The sequence below is a fragment of the Musa acuminata genome, chromosome BXJ3-5, assembly GCF_036884655.1.
Source record: "Musa acuminata AAA Group cultivar baxijiao chromosome BXJ3-5, Cavendish_Baxijiao_AAA, whole genome shotgun sequence".
Taxonomy (NCBI): domain Eukaryota; kingdom Viridiplantae; phylum Streptophyta; class Magnoliopsida; order Zingiberales; family Musaceae; genus Musa; species Musa acuminata.
The window spans coordinates 12,563,227-12,580,157 of record NC_088353.1 but is presented as its reverse complement, the minus strand read 5'-3'; the positions used below and the strand labels follow the sequence as shown (position 1 = coordinate 12,580,157).

The window sequence follows — 16,931 nt, the reverse complement described above, 5'->3', positions numbered from 1 at the left end:
AGGTGGTGGCACCACCTGAGCTCGGTCTTCGAGCTTTGGCAGGAGGTGCAACCGCCCTTGACAGAGGTGGCACCACCCAGAGGCTCAGTCTTCGAGCTCTGCCAGGCGGTGCAACCGCCAGATCCTAGAATTCCAGGAATTGACAGTTTTGAGCTCCAAATTCAAACTGGGTTGGGGCCTATAAATACCCCACCCATTCAGCACTAAAAGGTAAAAAACATACACCGAAATCCTAATCTTATTCTGTGATTCTTAGAGCTCAAAATTGTTGTAAAGGCCAAAAGTTCTTCTCTCTCTTTTCTTCCAAGTTCTGATCTTTAAAGAGAGGAGAGAAAATTCTGTAAGGGTTGTCTCCTAAGCCCATCAAAAGGAGTGAAACTGTAAAAGGGTGGTTGGCCTTCGCCTATTGAAGGAAGGCCTCTAGTTGACGTCGGTGACCTCGTCGGTGGAGGAAGCCAAAAGTGGAGTAGGTCAAGATTGACCGAACCACTCTAAATCTCGGTTTGCATTTACTTTGAGCATCTTATCCTTACTGCAAATCTCCTCAAATGCTTACTGCTTTCTGCGCATATACGATCGGTTTTCAAGCTTTGCACTTTCCGAATCGGCGTTTAGACGTAAATCAGTTTTATCGTACGATCATCATATTTCAGTTTGCGTTTACGTTTTGATTTCTATCATAACTGCAAACTACCTTTATATCCTTGCTTTAACTGCATCTCGCTTAATCAAGTGATTTACGAATCAGTATTTAGATATAAATCAGTTTTTTCGTACAAATATCATATTTCAGTTTACGCCTACTATCTGATTTGAACCATAACTACAAACTGCACTTATATCTTTACTGCATCTCGCTTAATCAAAAGTTAAAGTGATTTACGAATCGGCTTTCCTACCGAAATCACTTTTATCGAATGAATGCGATTTTTATCATAGAAGGTTTTCTGCTACACTAATTCACCCCCCCCCCCCCCCTATTAGTGCTCTTGATATTAACATTAACAAATGTTTTTCTAATTTTGAACTCATTAACAAGATCTTAATATCTCTTTCTGAAAATTGGGAATCAAAAGTAACGGCAATACAAGAAACAAAGGATTTAAATAAATTTTCACTTGAAGAACTTATCGGGTTCTTAAGGACCTATGAAATTACTCATGATGCACTTGACGAACATAAGAACTGCCTTCCAATGAATATGAAGGATTTGACACTTCGAACAATAAAATACCACTTAAGTGATGACTCAGGTGATGATGATGATGACCTTGAACTTCTCATAATAAAATTTAAAAAGTTCATTAAAACAAGAATTAAAGAATAAAATTAAATTAAAAAAATGTAACTACTTGCTATGAACACAAGAAGAAGAAAGCACTCTGGGATGAATCAAGCTTATCCGAAGATGAGGAGAAAACCAACAAAGGCAAGGTAGCAAACTACGCTTTAACGACTTTCTACAACGAGGTAATCAATATCCCCTTAGTTTACTTCGAAATTACTTGATATTCATCGTGAGTTGTTTTTAATTTAGTTTTAAAAAAATATAATTTTTTTTAAAAATTACATGTTTAATGATGTAATAAAAATGTTAAAAGTTTTAGGATCATGCTTATCTTTCTAGTAATTTTGAAAAAGATCATGACAATTATATGTTTTATGATAATGCAATAAAATGTTAGATATAAATCTAATGCTTGTATACCTAAAAATATTAATTCTATGTATGTTTTAAAGAAGCAATAATAAGTATCTTGATGATTTCCATATTTATTTTTTATGATGATGCATGGCTTTTGAAGTTATGCTTGATGATTTTTTGTGATTCATGGCTTATTGATCTTTGTCGCAATGAAAGTTGCTTTTTCGGTTTTAAACATGATGAATGGTTTTCATACGAAAAGCTTGAGCATACTTATATGAAATCAATCACATAAAATGAAACACATAAAAAGAAAAATGAATTATCATTGGAATTAAAATGATGAATCAAATCTCTTGTTTGAAGAAGCCTTATGTTTAATGTGTTATATTTTTTTTTATCTTGATAGTTTTTATGACAAAATTTATTTTTCGATTCTAAACGTTGATGCATGTTTGGAATAAAAAGACAAAGGCATGCTTGTATGAAACAAACAACTTAAAATGAAACATCTCTATCTTATTGATTTTTTGATCAATGATTTATGACTCCATGTATATTATGCTTTTATGAATCTCTTGGACTATGAAAATGATTTGAATTTGAATGAGTTTTATCAAAATCATAATTTCTTGAGATTTATAACATGAAATCTTTTATGAATTAGGATCTCTTATTTGATCTCTTATGTTTCTCTTTACCATTTACTAAAGAGGAAAATAATCCAATTCATGATCTTGATTTCTCGATATTTGATACTTAAGATTTTTCTGTGAATCAAGATCTTGTATTTAATCTCCTATGCTTCTTCATATCATTCACTAAAGAAGAAAATTTTGTAGATGAATAATTAATTTTTCGGAATTATAACTATTTTGTTTTAATTGAGACATTATGCATGAATCAAGTTCTCATATGAATCTATCTACGTTGCCTTCATTGAATTTTTCAAAAAGTAATTTTGATGATGATTTTGGATCTATTTTCATATGACTAATGAGATGATATATTCAACTAAATCATTTATCGTATTTACGACTTGTGATATATTCAACATGAAACATCTTTCTTGATACACGTATGATTCACTCTTTTAAGAGAATATTTATCAAATCATGATAAAATAAGATTCTCTTTATATGAATTAAGATTTTTCATTAATTGTCCTCTTACGATACCTCTTGGTATTTTCTTAAGAGGAGATTTTTTATATAAATCTTGAGAATTCTCATTCATAATAAGATGTAATATAATTTGACATTTTGATACCATCATGATTTGAAATATTTATGATTTGAAATGATATATCATGAATGCTCGAGTATTATGTATGATATGCCTATAGTAATGACTTATTTTTTGTATCATGCATGAAGTAAGAATGAAATGTAGGGTTTTAAAATTATGCATGTGTAAATTTAAAACTATAATAATGCACAAACATATTGAAATAAAATTGATACTTTACATTTATCAAAATTTAAAAATTGATGAATTGTACCATTGTATTATTATTCCCCTCTTTTTGCCAATAACAAAGGGGGAGAAAGAATTGCTAGTGTGCACATCTCAAAAGAGAAAGATTTGCTAGCTTGCACGTTTTAAGAAAATGAAAAAATGATGCTATCTTGTGTATTTCAAAAACATGTTAGTTTGAACATCATAAAGAAAAGCAAATATCCTAATTTGCACATCTTTAAATTTGTTTGCTTGTATGTTATAAAACTTGCATATCTTTAAAAATTGAAAGTTGCACTTCTCCTTTTTGTTGATGACAAAGGGGGAGAAGTTATGATGATAATCATGCATGCAATAATATACTTGGATATTTTGATTATACATGATTTTATGATGCATGCAATAATGTGATAAATTGGTTATTTCAATACTCATGTTGCATGCAATGTTGAAATACTATGATTTCAAAGTTTCTATCAATATGGCACATTGATAGTGGGAGTTTGTTTAAACTCTGAGAGTTAAGGTTAACTCCGTCAATCAATTGGTTATCATCATAAAAAAGGTAGAGATTGTTGAATATCGGATTTTGATGATGAAACCAATTGATAGTGTTTATGATTTGATCTGTATTTTGAGTGACGCGGGAAGCTTTGATCAGGGAGAGGTAATTAAAGTAGGAAGAATCATGTTGAGCCGGAGAAAAATATGTCAGAAGATTAGACGTCGAGCCGAACGATTTGTCAACGTATCGGCAGAAGGCTTCGGGCCATAGGTTAGGGCATTTGGCCAAAAAGAGTAAAAATTACACCAAAAAATCAGAGTTGTGGAGGTCAACTGACCGATTGGGCAATATGCTACAAGAGAGGACAATGCACCGAAGAATTAAACGAAGCATCGATGAACCAATGACATATCGAACAACATGATTCAAGCTTTGTAATAATTGTTTAAGATCGAAGTAGGTTTTAATTGTGCAAGATTAACTATGATAGTGATTAAGGCATAAAGCAAAAAGAAGTCCCAGAGTCAAGAACGAGATTTCGTTGGAAGTTTGAGAGTTCGTCGGAAGTCCGAACGTTCATTGAAAGTTCTATTGGAATTGATCAAGAAGTCCAAGAGCTTGCCAAAGAAGCTCATCGGAAATCACCAAGAAGATCGTCATGAAGTTCAAGAGCTTGCCGGGAGTTCGTTGAAACATTGTCGAGAGATCATCGGAAGTTCGTCGGAAGATCATCCGAAGCTCAACAGAAGAAACCTAGACTTACCAAACTTATTTAGCTTATTGTATGCCTTAAATTTTATAGTTAGCGCATAATTAGGAAAGAATTGGGCCAACCCAATTAGGAGTCAGTTGGACCCAAGTTTGGACTGTGTTGGGCCAAGTGAAAGGCCCAAACATTGACCCAATATGTGGCACCATCGTAGCACAGTCTCCGAGACTATGTTAGGTGGTAGTACCGCCAGTCTGGGCAGTGGTACCGCCTAGACATAGTCATCTAGGTGGTGGTACCTCCAGACAGGGCGGTGGTATCATCCAGTGTCAGGCTGCAAGCGGTGGTACCGCCCGTACCCCGAAATTTTAGGGATTTGAATTTTGGCTCCAATATTTAAAGTCATTTGGGGTCTATAAATACCCTAGCTATTCCTACATAGATCGGCAAGAAAAGTGAATAAAAACTTTGTGTTTCTAGAGTTAAAAGCCCTTATAAAGTATAGAGTCCCTCATTCTAAAGTTTAGAGATAATTCTAAGAGAGAGTGTGAGGGAAGCTTTGTAAAAAGGGGGTGTAAAGGTTCTCTCTCGAGCCAGCAAAAGGAGGATAGAGTTGTAAGAAGGAGATTGATCTTTACCTATTAAAGGAAGTTCGTTAGTGGATGCTAATGGCCTCGACGGAAGATGAATCGGTGGAGTGGATATAGGTCACGATGACCGAGCCACTATAACTCGGTTTGCAATTACTTCTTGAAATTTACATTTATTGTAAACTGTTATTCTTTACTTGCTTTACATCCATTACACTCTTCCATATGCTTTCAAGTTAACATTTTCCGAAATGGGTTTAATTACAACGAGATTTTGAACCGACGTAATTTTTACTACTGCACTAATTCAAGCCCCCCCCCCCCCCCCCCTCTTAGTATCGACTCACACCTAACATTAACTACAATAGTGATCAAGGCATAAAGCAAAACGAAGTGCCAAAGTTAAGATCGAGATTTCGTTGGGAGTTCCAGAGTTCTTCAGAAGTTTGGAGATTTATCAGAAATGCTATCGGAATTGACCGAGAAGAAGCTCATCGGAACTCGCCAAGAATATCGTCGTGAAGTCCAAGAGCTTGTCGGATGTCCGCTGGAAGATTGCTGGCAGAACGTCGGAATTCCGCTGAAAGATTGTCGGAAGTTCGTCGGAAGAAACCTAGATTTACCGGGCATGTTTTATTTAGTGTATGTCTTATAAAATATAATTAGTACATAATTAGGGTTAGGTTTGGGAGGTAATCTTATTAACCCTATTAAGGACCAATTGGGCTCGTAATTGGACTAGTTTGGGCTAGATTCAAGGCCCAACTAGGTTGTTGGATCTTATCTAGTGGTGGAACCTCCCAGGGAGCAATCTCCCAGGTGGTCTAGGCGGTGGTACCACCCAGACTGAGTGGTGGTATCGTCCAAATTGAGCGATAGTACCATCGATAGTTATTACTGTCAGGCGATGGTACTATTAGCGATGGTACTGCTAGTACCTCAGAAACCCGGGATGAGACACTTTTTTGTTCCAATTTTAAAATCATTGGGGCCTATAAATACCCCACCCTTTTCTATATGAAAGGGTAACAAAGTGATATCTAAGTGTGGAAAAATATTTAAGTGTTGTGGTGTAAAAGTATTATAAAAGTGAAAGAATCCTCCTCCTCTCTTTCTTTAGTTTCGTAATCATTCAAGAAGAGGTGTGAGGCTTGTAAGGGTTATCTCCTAAATCCGTGAAAAGGAGAAAGTGCTATAAAGAGGTGGTTGGTCTTCGCCTATTGAAGAAAGACCGTTAGTGGACATCGATGACCTTAACGGAAGAGGAATCGGAAGTGGATGTAGATCACAACGACCGAACCACTATAAACTCTGGTATGTTCTTTTCTTACTGCTTATTCTCTTTACTGCATTTTACTTTACTTCATTACAAATTGTCCAATCCCCTCTTCTCTATTCACTTGCAAACTTATTCGAGTCTAACTAACGGTTTTTATCGAACTTAGAATTTCATCGAATGAAGTTTTTCAAAATCATTGAAATTTATTGATTTTATCTACTACGCTAATTCAGCCCTCCCCTCTTAGTGTCTTTTTTATCCTAACACTTCATTATATTACTGTTCATTATTCGAGAATTTTCAAGGCTTGATTAAAGTGAAAGGCTTATAAATAAATTTTTGAGATTATTTTATAAAAAAATAAAAAATATTTATTTAATTTAAAGACTTGATTTTTGGATTAGTAACTATTGGATGAATTGGTATAGAGTCAATGATATTTCTAAAACTTAATAGATGAGAAGAATTTAAAATAAGGATATTGAGACCAAGACAAATCTTATGCAAAGAAAATCATAAGGAACAAAGATTAAATGCTAACTTATAGACATTCTAATCAACTTAAGGTAATTTGTGAACACTAAAAAATCTATTTATATATATATATATATATATATATATATATTAGTCAGAGGTGTAGTGTCATGGAGAACCAACAAGCAAAATGTAGTTGTTTCATCCAAAAGCAGAACTTCATCTCGGGACTAACAGTTGTCGATTGAATTAGTTCCTGTGAAGCTACAAATATAGGCAGGCATTATGGTTGCAGAACTGTCATCCAAAAGCAAAATTTATAGGTTCCTGTGAAGCTACTATATAGGCATTATGATTGCAGAACTTCAACCGAAAGCAAAATTTATTGGTTCCTGTGAAGCTACGATATAGGGTTGCAGAACTTTTATCTCGGGACTAAGAGTTGTCGATTCAATTAGTCAACTTCTAAAGATATATTGTGACAACTCAATCAATCGGTGTATATTTTTTCGAAGAATGATGAAAGCAAAAGTTGTATACAATAAGCACATCAATATAAAATATCGTAAAGAAGCATGAAGTAGATATTCATCATGCTAGCATTGAGCTAGTGATTGTGAATCTCATGACCAAAATGTTTGTCGAGAATGCAATACAAAAGGTTATGCGGAGCGTATGGAGATGATTAGTTTATCTAGTATTTGATGTGATAAATTATTTTTAACTTTATAAATAGTATTTTTTGCACATAAAGTATGCATGAATAAAGTTTGTAGCCTGAATGATTGAGAAACATTCTTAAGTAATTGACTTATGAAGTGCTCATTTAGAGAATGTTTTGCATTGTAATTAATATATGGAGTGGAATGAAGTATTCAATGAATTGGATACAACCATTATGATTCACGTATTGCATCTTTTATATAATAATGAATTTTGATGTGACTAAGAGTTTTTTTTTATCATATAAAATATTATCATTCATCACCATTTTATATTATTGCGATATATGAACCATGTGGAAGAATGTTAAAATTGTTGATAAACCGATTTGTTGGCCTGACTTTTAGTTGCTTGGGATGAGGATGACGGATGCAGCCTCCGTCCGTCTTGTGATGATCTCGGTGGATGAGATATGATGTAGAAACGTTAGGCTTGTTTGGAGTTCCCGTTATATATTATTTTAAATATTGGTAGTGGTAAATAAGGAAAAAAAAAAGAAGAAATATATGTTTGGCAGTATTAATTAATGTGGAACCATTCATCTAATTCCAGCCGCAAGTACGATCTCTGAATATTATTTCAATATTTACAGAATTATATGACGTCAATCTTCTCGAGGGCTTTCACAACATCCTTCATGGTTGGTCGGAGCTTATGCTCCTTCTCGATACATGCTTCGATGATTCGGGCCAGTCGAGAAGCGGCCGTCGGTGGATACTCCCCATTGAGTTTGGGGTCCATTAGACTCGCTAGCTCTTTGGCATCCGATGAGAGATGGGGCTTGGCGAACTGTGCCAAGTGGCGTTCAGCGCACGGTCGATCAGGATCGAACACCTTCCGACCAGTGAGCATCTGCAGCAACACTATCCCGAATGCATACACGTCCGTCTTCGCGTCCAGATGACCTGATTGATCAAGGAGAAGAGACACTCACTCGTATTAAATGGCAGCGGCGAGTAACACACACGTAATATGCTATCTTGGAGCATGATATATAAATAAGTTGTGCTTACCAGTGGTGAAGTACCGGGGGTCCAAATATCCAGGTGTGCCCCAGACATGCGTTGAGACATGGCGCCGCCAATGGCCCTTCAATGACAATGACCAACCCAAGCCGGAAAGCTTTGGGTTGAAGTCCTGCAAGGGAACAAAGATAGAGGGAGGGCACCCCATTTTTAACAGAGAAATTAGATTGTTGTACAAAGCGTGCGTAAAAGAGAAGATCACATACGGAGTCAAGCAGGATGACCGAGGGCTTCACGTCCCGATGGATGATGCGCTTGTTCGATTTATGTAGAAAACGAAGACATCGAGCAGCACCGATTGCTATTTTAATTCTCAGCTTCCACGAGAGCGGTGGCTTCCCTTCTGTTGAAGAAGATGATCCTGTAAGATGATTTCTCTTTGGCGCGGATATCAGAATACAGTATAATACTCACTCTCAAGAAGATGATCCTGTAAGCTCCCGTTAGCCATGAACTCGTAGACGAGATGGAACGCGGCGTTCTCTTCCTTGCAGTAGCCCAGCAGCCTGATGAGGTTGGGATGCGACAGCTTCCGCAAAACGTTCATCTCGTTCTGCGCAACACCCCCAAGAAACAGGAAACAAAAGAAATTAATTAAGCACACAAATCAGAAGGAGAATATTAAATCGAATTAGTAAGCAAGCAAGCAAAACAGGGGACCAAATAGTCGTTATATTGGCTGGAAAGTCAAGTCAAGTCAAGTCTAGGGAATCACCACCCACTCCTGTAACCCTTCGTTGGTGTTTAGCTTCCATGTCTTTACAGCAACGAATTTGTCATCCATCCGACCTTTGTATACGACTGCGAATTCTCCTTCCCCGACAATGTTCCCATGCGAGAAGTCCCTTGTGGCACGCTTCAATTGGCTAAGCGGGAAGGTCTCAAGGTCTGGGTTGGCATCGACCTCGACTCCGGTACCACCCGTTCCTGCTGCTGTTTCGACTCCAAGTCCAAGTCCACTTCTTGCTGGTTTTTCTACCTGAAGCCTATTGGTGCGTCTGAAGATCCCAAGGAATGCATTTTCGACTCTAGAGCAAAGTAGACTTCCCATTCTGTGGTTGGCCTTTTTGTGAGAGGAGGGGAACAAAACAAAAACAAAATAAAAGGCATTGTTAATTAAATTTGATTGGGACTCCGAAGAAGATGAACTTAGAAAATTAATTTTTTGGGTAATGAAAGTTCAAATTACTACACAAAATTATAAAATAATAACACATCGTAGAATATAGAGATGCGTATATACCTTGGCTCGCTGGACGTCCACGAGATTGATGAGCGGAATAAGCCTCAAATACCGTTCTATCTCCGCTTCTACCTTCTGGAACCGATGCTCAAGCATCCACCCCATGGCCATGAGATACAGAAAGCTATGATTCTGGCAAATGTTGACGAGAATGTAGGCCTTCTTCAGAACATTCTCCAGTCGCTCCAATACCGCTCTCGTCTCAGGATACGTCTTGAGATCCGACATGTCGAGTGGTTCCAAGAGATGGCCAATGAGCTGCAAGTAATCCGACAGTTCTCGACAATTCTTCTTCAGGATTCGTGCATTCGCAGCGGCCTCCACGATGATGATGATGAGGCGGACAGCATCAAGTCCCGCGAGTTGCGCGACATTGGCAATCTGTCCTGTGATCGCTAAAACTATTGATGCCAGTGGTATCCCAAACGATATCTAATCTGAAAAATAATAATAATAATTTCATATGTGTCAGAATAAAGAATATACGATTAAATTATGTACAGAACAGAACAGATTCAAAATGGCAAAAATTAATTGAGATAGTAAAGAAAGTAAAACACAAGTGCGGAGAAAGAAACACCATAATGAATAATAAAAAGTAAGATCATACCTAAACAACTTTGAAGGAACACTCCGACTCCACTCTCTCAATCCGATTTGATTTGGTGTTGTACTCGTTTGGGTTTGGGGGAGACTATACTTTTTTTATTTATAGTGTTAAATCTCCGAGTCCCGAACCGTTTAAGAATCATACTCGTATTTAGTTTAGGACTCCCAACTCCTACTGGGATTAGGAATACTAACTCCTATCTATCTGATTTACGACTTTTTTTAATTCCTATCAAGATTTGGTTTAGGAGTCGATACTCCTACTGGGTTTAGGAATCGTAACTCCTGGCTGATTTAGGACTTTTTAATTCCAAACTAATCAATGACTCACCCTCGAGCGAGCTCGTATCAAGATTTGGGCTCCTGGTTTGTACAGACTTAGTACCTTAAATTGCGAGAGAGGTCGGTTGCCATGGTGGGTGGATGGATGAGGTCTCCAGGAAAAGTATACAGGGGCCAGATCGTCTCTACGTGCTCCGGTCACCTGGGCTCAGGTGCTGGCGGGACGGTCCTCTCCGGTGAACTCTTTGGTGTTCTCTGATTTCAAAGTTTAAGAGGATCAAGAGTGACTCGTCTGACTTTTTGGCGTTCGACGATGCCCAACTTGCCGAATGGCGACGGCCTTGGAGCCATAGCTTGGTGGGACGGTTCCTCCGGCGACCTCCGACATTGGATAGCATCAAGGCCGCTGTATTGTATCGTCGCCTTGGAAGGGTGTCGAAACCTCCTTCGATCATGGACATGGACATGGAGATGGAGATGGAGATGGTAACACCGTTCCAAAATTACAAGGTAAAGAAGTAGGGGCTCTCTTTGTTTGATTGGTGTAGGAGGAACTAAACAAATAGGGGTCCACCTCTCTTTTTTCTTTGGCAATTACCTGAATATGATGCAGCAGCAAGCATCAACCGCGATCTCATTCCCTTCTTCGTCCAAATCATGTTCAGGCCTCCCAATTTCTTCCTGGGCAGCCAAGTAGTACGTATACCAAGGAAGAACAATGTAAAACAACAAGTGGCACAGAAACGATTGCGTTTCTCAATCAATGTGATGTGAAATCCCCAGCCCTAAATCAGACACCTTTGCTTATGCCAACGTCAGAAATGCGTACCCACGAGAGTGATGAGCGGGATAAGCTTAGTTCAAGTACACGTTCAATCTTTTGTCAACAGGCATGCCACCTGTAACATCAATTCATTGCTTTTAGTTAATTTACCAACGAGGCTTTTTTAATGCGTAAGGCATACTAAATCTTTGACCGAACATGCTTTTTCTTCTTTTTTTTTTTCCAAAAATAAACTTGCATTTTGACTTGCTCTTAGAACTAGACGAACGTACCTAATGAAATGAAAGTTCCTGTTCACATATGCTAAATGCTGTACAACATATGAGCATGTAGAACAAATATTTAATCTGTGATCAAGATAATAAATTGACAATATTAATGCTGGCATATGCTGTAGACACTCACGTGGACTGTCTTTCTGTACAGCCAGTTTTATCTTACTCGAGGATGATGTGCTTCTACGTTGAATGTACAAGCATTATACAGCGATTGTTATTTTCATTCCGGACATCCTCACATTTATTGGAAAAAAAAAAAAAAGAGAAGCTTACAATATCACTTATAAGAACATTAGTCTTTTTTATAGCATATAAATACACAGTAATCCTCACGAACAATCATCCTTACCTTAGACCACCTCAGTGAGAGATACCATCCACGTTTGACCATCATAACTACGTTGAGTCTCTACGTATGATGGTTAAATTATCAGTATGAAATAGTCAACATCAACTCTACAAGAATAGTATTTAAGAGGCACTATACCATAAATGATTTTTGTCACTATCCTTCTTCTAGAATATGTATTGTTGAAATTTTAATCCTTGATTTTTATGTAAACATGCCACACCTCAGCTTGCAAACTTGGAGGCTCATATTTATATATTTCTTAAACTTGCCGCACCTCGAGATTAAAGTTGATAATATTTAATCTATCAATCAAGTCAAGATAATAAATTGACAATATTAATGCTGACATATGCTGTAGACACTCATGTGGACTGTCTTTATATACAACTAGCTTTGTCTTGCTCTCGAAGATGATATGCTTCTGCGATGAATATACAAGCATTAGACAACGATTGCTATTTTCATTCTTGACATCCTCACATTTACTGGAGACAAAAAAAAAAAAAAAAAAAGGAGAGAAGCTTACAATGTCACTTATCGTGACATTAGTCTCTTTTATGGCATATAAATACACAGTAATCCTCATGAACAATCATCCGTGCCTTGACCATCTTAGCGAGAGATACCATCCATATTTGACCATCATAACTACATTGAGTCTTCACGTATGATGGCTAAATTATCAGTATGAAATAGTCAACACCAACTGTTAGGATCAAGAGCACTAAGAGGGGGGGGGGGTGAATTAGTATAGCGGAAAACTTTTGATGATTTAAAACGATGTTCGTATGATAAAGACGATTTCGGTAAAAAAGTCGATTTGAAAATCACTTTAACTTGTGATCAAGAGAGATGCAGTTAAAGTAAAGATATAGAGACAGTTTGCAGTTAAGATAGAGAACATAATGTAATTGCAAACCGAAATATGACGTTTGTACGATAAAAGCGATTTCGGTATGAAAGCTGATTCGGAAGTTGCTTTAACTTAGATTAGGCGAAGTGTAGTTAAAGTAAAGCTATGGAGGCAGTTTGTAGTTAAGATAGAGAACATGAAGTAAATGCAAACCGAGATTTAGAGTGGTTCGGTCAATCTTGACCTACATCCACTTTTGGCTTCCTCCTCCGATGAGGTCACCGATGTCCACTAGAGGCCTTCCTGTTGAATCTCGGATTTTGATGATGAAGTCAATTGTCATTTGTTATCTAATCTATGTGTTGAGATAAGTGTGCAGGATTAACTACGATGAGAGTAAGACAAGCAGCAGGTGTTGCGCCGGAGTCAAGATCATGATCACATTGGGAGTTCGAGAGTTCGACGGAAGTTCGGACGGTCGTCGGAGGTTCAGCGAGAACAGATCCGAGAAGTCCAGAAGCTTGCCAAGCGAAGCTCGTCGGAACTCGCCAAGTGGATCGTCGCAAAGTCCAGGAGTATGCCGGATGTCCGCAGAAGGATCACCGAGGGTTTATCGGATGATCGACGGAAGTTCGCCGGAAACTCGCCGGAAGAAGCGATTGACGCATCGGAGCGTAGCTGCAGAAGTTGTCTTAGAGTTAATCATAGTTAGCATGATGATTAAGCTTGAAAATGGGAGGTGATCCCATTAGCTTAATCTTGGGGCATTTGGGCCCCTGAAAAGATTCAAATTGGGCCGAATGGAGCGAACCATTCGGACCCTGATTGCACCAGGCGGTGCAACCGCCCAGGCCAGGAGGTGCAACCGCCAGGGCTGCGTCTCCCAGTTAGACTGGGCGGTGCAACCGCCCCAGCCAAGAGGTGCAACCGCCCAGGATATGTCTCCCAGCGAGACTGGGCGGTGCAACCGCCCCAGCCAAGAGGTGCAACCGCCCAGGGCTCAGTCTCCAAGCGAGACTGGGCGGTGCAACCTCCTCTGTCAAGAGGTAGCACCGCCAGAGCTCAAGTTTCGAGCTCTGCCAAGCGGAGCAACCACCGAGCTCAGACTTCGAGCTCTGCCAGGCGGTGCAACCACCGAGCTCAGTCTTCGAGCTCTGCCAGGCAGTGCAACCACCGAGCTCAATCTTCGAGCTCTGGCAGAGAGGTGCATCAGCCTGAGCTCAGTTTTGAGCTCTGCCAGGTGATGCAACCACCGAGCTCAGACTTCGAGCTCTGCCAGGCGGTGCAACCACCGAGCTCAGTCTTCGAGCTCTGCCAGGCGGTGCAACCATCGAGCTCAGTCTTCGAGCTCTGGCAGAGAGGTGCAATCGCCTCAGCTCAGTCTTCGAGCTCTGCCAGGCGGTGCCACCTCTCCAGTCAAGAGGTGCAACCGCCTGATCCCGAAATTCCGGGATTTGATCATTTTGAGCTCCAAATTTGAATTGGGTTGGGGCCTATAAATACCCCACCCATTCAACACTGAAAGGACACAGATCCACACCGAATTCTTGATCTTTTCAGTGATTCTAAGAGCTCAAATTTGTGTAAAGTCCTAAAGTTCTCCTCCTTCTGTTCTTCAAGTCTTGAGTTGTAAAGAGAGGAGAGAAAGGATCTGTAAAGGTTGTCTCCTGAGCCTGTTAAAAGGAGAGAAACTGTAAAAGGGCAGTTAGCCTTCGCCCATTGAAGGAAGGCAGCTAGTTGACGTCGGTGACCTCGTCGGAGGAGGAAGCCAAAAGTGGAGTAGGTCAAGACGGACCGAACCACTCTAAATCTCCGGTTTGCTTTTAATTTGAGCACTTTATCATTACTGCAAACCTCATACATTGCTACTGCCCTCTGCGCCTTTACGAACAAGTTTCTAAGCTCTGATCTTTCAGAATCTTCATTCAAACGTAAATCGTGTTTTCGTACGATCTTCACACTACAGTTTACGCTTACATTCGGATTCCATTTATAACTGCAAATTGCTTTCTACGTAAAACGCTTTTCAAGGTTCAAAACTGCTTTTAGACGCAAAACTACATTTAGACGTAAAATTACGTTTAGACGTAAAACTGCGTTTAGACGCAAAACTGCGTTTAGACGTAAAACTGCGTTTAGACGTAAAACTGCGTTTAGACGCAAAACTGCGTTTAGACGTAAAACTGTGTTTAGACGCAAAACTGCGTTTAGACGTAAAACTGCGTTTAGACGTAAAACTGCGTTTGTACGTAAAACTGAGTTTAGATGCAAACTGCGCTTAGACGCAAACTGTGCTTAGACGCAAACTGTGCTTAGACGCAAACTGCGCTTAGATGCAAACTGTGTTTAGACGCAAACTGTGTTTAGACGCAAACTGCGCTTAGACGCAAACTGCGCTTAGACGCAAACTGCACTGTGATTCTGCTTTTATATCGAAATCGTTTTTTATCGGACGAACGCAGCTTTCGTTTTTAAAATCGCTGTAAGATTTCCGCTGCACTAATTCACCCCCCCCCTCTTAGTGCTCTCGATCCTAACAATTGGTATCAGAGCAAGGTTAACTCTCTAAAGGATTAAAACCCAAGAGAGATGGCATACGCCGAAAACCAAGAGGGGCATTCTATTACACGTCCACCCATGTTCAGTGGAACGGACTACACCTACTGGAAGACCCGAATGAGGATCTTTCTTATTTCTATGGATTTTGAACTGTGGAACCTTGTTGAAAACGGATTTTCAAAGTCTTCTCTTCCAATGATCGATTAGAATGAGTTGGAAAAGAAGGCTTTCGCTCTTAATGCAAAGGCTATGAATGCCTTATTTTGCGCACTTGATAAAAACGAGTTTAATCGTGTTTCAACTTGCGAAACTGCATTTGATATTTGGCACACATTTGAAGTGACCCACGAGGGCACAAGTAGAGTGAAAGAGTCAAAAATCAATCTGTTGCTGCATTCTTTTGAACTTTTCCGAATGAAACCGAGTGAAACCATTGGCGACATGTTTACCCGTTTCACGGATGTCGTCAACGGTCTAAAAGGACTCGGAAAAAGTTTTTCGGATTTTGAACTCGTAAATAAAATACTAAGATCCCTTCCTAAAAGTTGGGATCCTAAAGTCACTGCTATTCAAGAGGCAAAAGATCTGCGCAACTTCCCTCTTGAAGAACTAATCGGGTCATTAATGACCTACGAAATGACTTGCAAAGCTCATGAAGAGCAAGAAGACATCCTTCCAAAGAACAGGAAGGATATGGCACTTAAAACTTCTGAATGCCACTTGAGAGAAAACTCAAGTGATGAGGATTGTGATGATGACTTAGCACTTTTGACAAAAAAGTTTAAGAAATTCTTCAAAAGAAACAAGTTTAAAAACGATGTGAAAAATAAACTTGAACCCAAGAAGGACCAAGTGATCTGCTATGAATGTAAAAAGCCGGGACACTACAAGAATGATTGTCCCCAAGTCAAAAGAAGAACATCAAAGAAGAAGGCTCTTCAAGCAACATGGGATGACTCGAGCGCATCTGAAGAAGAGGAGTCCAACACCGAGCAAGTTGCTCATTACGCCTTAATGGCCATCGGAGAGGAGGTAACAGATTTATTAGATGCTGATTTATCTTTCGATGAATTATCAAATGCCTTCCATGATTTATTTGATGAATGCAAAGTTATAAATAGAAAATACAAATTGCTAAAAAAGGTACATGATAGTCTTACTTGTGATTTTAATAAGTTAAAAATCGAATATCATGATAGTTTAAATACATGTATAAAATGTCATGATCTAGAAATCTGTCAAAAAGAAAACTTGCTACTTAAGGACACCTTGAAGAAATTCGAGGTTGGTAGCAAGTCATTAAACATGATCCTTACAAACAAGGGTCATGCTCCCAAAAGAAGTGGGATTGGATTTGTGAGGAGTCCTCACCAAAATCCAACTACCTTTGTAAAAGGCCCCATCTTACATGTTAGAAGCAAATGCAACTTTTGTTGCAAATTTGGTCACAAGACACATTATTGTCCATTCAGGAAATTGAGTCCAAACAAATTGATATGGGTTCCTAAAGGAACCATGACAAATTCTATGCAACATGATAAAAAATGTAGATCTATTTGTGAG

At 38.8% G+C, this 16,931-nt stretch overlaps 1 protein-coding gene across 1 annotated transcript; it reads right to left on the bottom strand.

The window, feature by feature from the left end:
• Nucleotides 1-7,925: 7,925 nt before the first annotated feature.
• Nucleotides 7,926-11,296, bottom strand: LOC135638058 (probable serine/threonine-protein kinase PBL11). The gene is made up of 7 exons (XM_065151010.1): nt 10,646-11,296; nt 9,652-10,088; nt 9,124-9,471; nt 8,823-8,961; nt 8,615-8,751; nt 8,397-8,520; nt 7,926-8,288 (listed from the first exon to the last, which is right to left on the bottom strand). The coding sequence occupies exons 2-7, from the start codon at nt 9,877-9,879 to the stop codon at nt 7,978-7,980; spliced, it is 1,287 nt and encodes a 428-aa protein (XP_065007082.1). The 5' UTR covers nt 9,880-10,088; nt 10,646-11,296; the 3' UTR covers nt 7,926-7,977.
• Nucleotides 11,297-16,931: the final 5,635 nt, after the last annotated feature.